This window comes from Coptis chinensis, chromosome 2 (assembly GCF_015680905.1).
Source record: "Coptis chinensis isolate HL-2020 chromosome 2, ASM1568090v1, whole genome shotgun sequence".
Taxonomy (NCBI): domain Eukaryota; kingdom Viridiplantae; phylum Streptophyta; class Magnoliopsida; order Ranunculales; family Ranunculaceae; genus Coptis; species Coptis chinensis.
In genome coordinates this window covers 30,361,292-30,363,764 of record NC_141457.1, presented here as the reverse complement: position 1 = coordinate 30,363,764, position 2,473 = coordinate 30,361,292, and the positions used below count along the sequence as shown (strand labels likewise).

The following is a 2,473-nucleotide window of genomic DNA, read 5'->3' as shown; positions in this document are numbered from 1 at the left end:
GATGTTAGGATAATGGAACATGATCTAAACCCTCAAGCAACATGTGAGGTGGCTGCTATGGCACTGACTGAGACCAAGCCTTCTCGGGATGAGTCCCTTGTGGCAAGAGAGACTTCAGCACTAACAGAATTTGGGGTTAAGGCTACTACGGTAGCAGCACCGTTAATCTCTCCAGCTGCGGGGATTCCGGCCTCTGTAGTTCAAAAAGAACTTACACCCAATATAGTGCCTAACTTCAGATCCAATAATGAAGAGGTTGTTGGTTTACAGGTCTTGAATACTTCTACTATGGGCGAGATCTTCGCCTCACCACCGGCACATGGGCCTTCCCCCAACATAGTGTCTAACTTCACCTATGAAGAGGTTGTTGGAGTTTAGGCTTTGTACAGTAGAGTTTCTGATTCCTATTCCGCATCATCAACAAGAGCAGAGTCCTCGTTCTCCACCTCAGATGCAGACAATAGTATCAATGTAGTGAATGAAACCAATTTTATCTCGAGAGCGGTGAATTGGGCAGACTTGATTGATGAGGAGGACATATCGAATGATGCTGATGAACCATGGCAGACGATACCTAAGAAGAAAAATAAGCCACAATGGATGTTGCAGGAACACTCTCTTCCATCCACAAGGGAAAGAAAAACTTCAAAACAGAAAAAATGAATATTCTCTTTTGGAATGTTCGCAGCTTGAGAAGAACCTCGCCGAACAATTACTTAGAAGAAATAATCCAGGAGTATAAGCCTGACCTCATTAGACTGGCTGAACCTCTTATTGCCCCCATAGTGACTCCAAAGGTCCTTTTAAAATATGGCTACAGTACATATTTTGCCCATAATCATACGCCGCTTCGTACAGGCAATATCTGGATTTTTTGGAGGCAAGAGTTAACGGTGAATGTGGTTGCTTCATCCAACCAGCAAATCACCATGGCAATCAATTTACATACCATCTCTTTTATCCACGCCAAATGCTTTTACATTCAAAGAAGAGCCCTTTGGGAAAAGCTCGGTGATTTTGGTGTTCTAAACTGCTCTTGGATGGCAATTGGGGACTTTAATATTGTTGCTACAAGTTCGGAGAAGAAAGGAGGTTGTCATCCGAATCAGAGAGCTAGGAATGAGTTCGTTGACTTCATTAATAACAATTCCCTTCGGGATACTACCACCCTTGGCCTCAGGTACTCTTGGTGCAATAGGCGGATAGGGAAAAATAGGATTTTGGCGAAGCTAGACAGAGCTTTGGTCAATAACAGCTGGCTTTTAGAGAATAAGAATTGGAGTTGCAAAATTTTGCTGAGGAAATTTTATGATCATTCTCCAGTCATCGGATGGTGCAATAAAAACCTGAGACCGTCGAACGTTCCTTTCAGATTCAGGAACATATGGCTGGAACATTCCCAGTTTATGGACTTGGTAAGAAAGAGTTGGTATAAGCCCATGGCTGATGGCCCTATTCGACTAGTGATGTGCAAACTGAAGAGGCTTAAAATTGCTCTGAAGGAATGGCACAAGATAACTTATCAGGGGAACAGAGACAAACTCAAACAAGCAAATCTATCACTTCAAGAGTTACAAAAACAGCAAGAAGATGAATCTTTGGACTTTCAGCTGCATCTCCGGGAACTTGAAATGGAGAAACTCATTGATCAATTAATGCAAACAGAAGCAACCATGTGGAAACAAAGAGCATGCATCAAGGAGGAGATTGAGGGAGACAGAAATTCTGCCTACTTCCAAGCTAAAACAAAAATTCTCCAGGCCAAAGTATTCATCGAGGAACTAAGAACAGCTGAGGCAAACATTCTGCAAGACAAAATGTCCATCAAGGAATTCTTGGTTCAATCTTATGAAGAAAAGTTTAAAGCAAGACCAGTAGAGCATAATCAGGAGCTCATGGACCATATCCCACTTATGGTCACAGAGTCCCAAAATGCTTATCTCATGGCAATTCCTGATTGGATGGAGATCACGACCACAGTTATGAACATGGATCCCAATAGTTCTTCGGGGCCTGACGGATTCCAGGGTATGTTCTTCCAAAAATGTTGGAGCATTGTTAGAATTGATGTGTGTCGAGCCATCTGTTCATTCTTCCAAAATCAGAACATTCCTCAAGGCATGAACTAAAATATCTTAGTATTGATTCCTAAGTGCAAAAATGCTATGGAAATTAGCTAGTTTAGGCCTCTTTGCCTGAGTAACCTTCTATTTAAGATTGTTACAAAAATTCTTGCAAACCGAGTAACTTCCATTGCCACACAAATTATTTGTTATGAGCAACATGGATTCTTGAAGGGAATAACATGTAGCACTGCCATTGTCATGGCATCCGAACACATAAATGACATGCATATCAAAAGAAGGGGCGGAAATGTAGTCATCAAACTATACATTTCCCAAGCATTTGATTCACTTAACTGGGAATTCCTTTATTTGGTCATTAACAGATTTGGCTTCTGCACAAAATTCTG

At 41.5% G+C, this 2,473-nt stretch overlaps 1 protein-coding gene across 1 annotated transcript; it reads left to right on the top strand.

The window, feature by feature from the left end:
- The first annotated feature begins 596 nt into the window (after positions 1-596).
- Positions 597-2,129, top strand: LOC147515728 (uncharacterized). Its single transcript, XM_086593032.1, has one exon. It carries the CDS (start codon positions 597-599, stop codon positions 2,127-2,129), a length of 1,533 nt encoding a protein of 510 aa, XP_086449158.1.
- The last annotated feature ends 344 nt before the right edge of the window (positions 2,130-2,473 follow it).

Excerpts from the sequence above, each read along its gene's own strand:
- LOC147515728 (XM_086593032.1), top strand. The coding sequence starts at position 597 with ATGGATGTTGCAGGAACACTCTCTTCCATCCACAAGGGAAAGAAAAAC.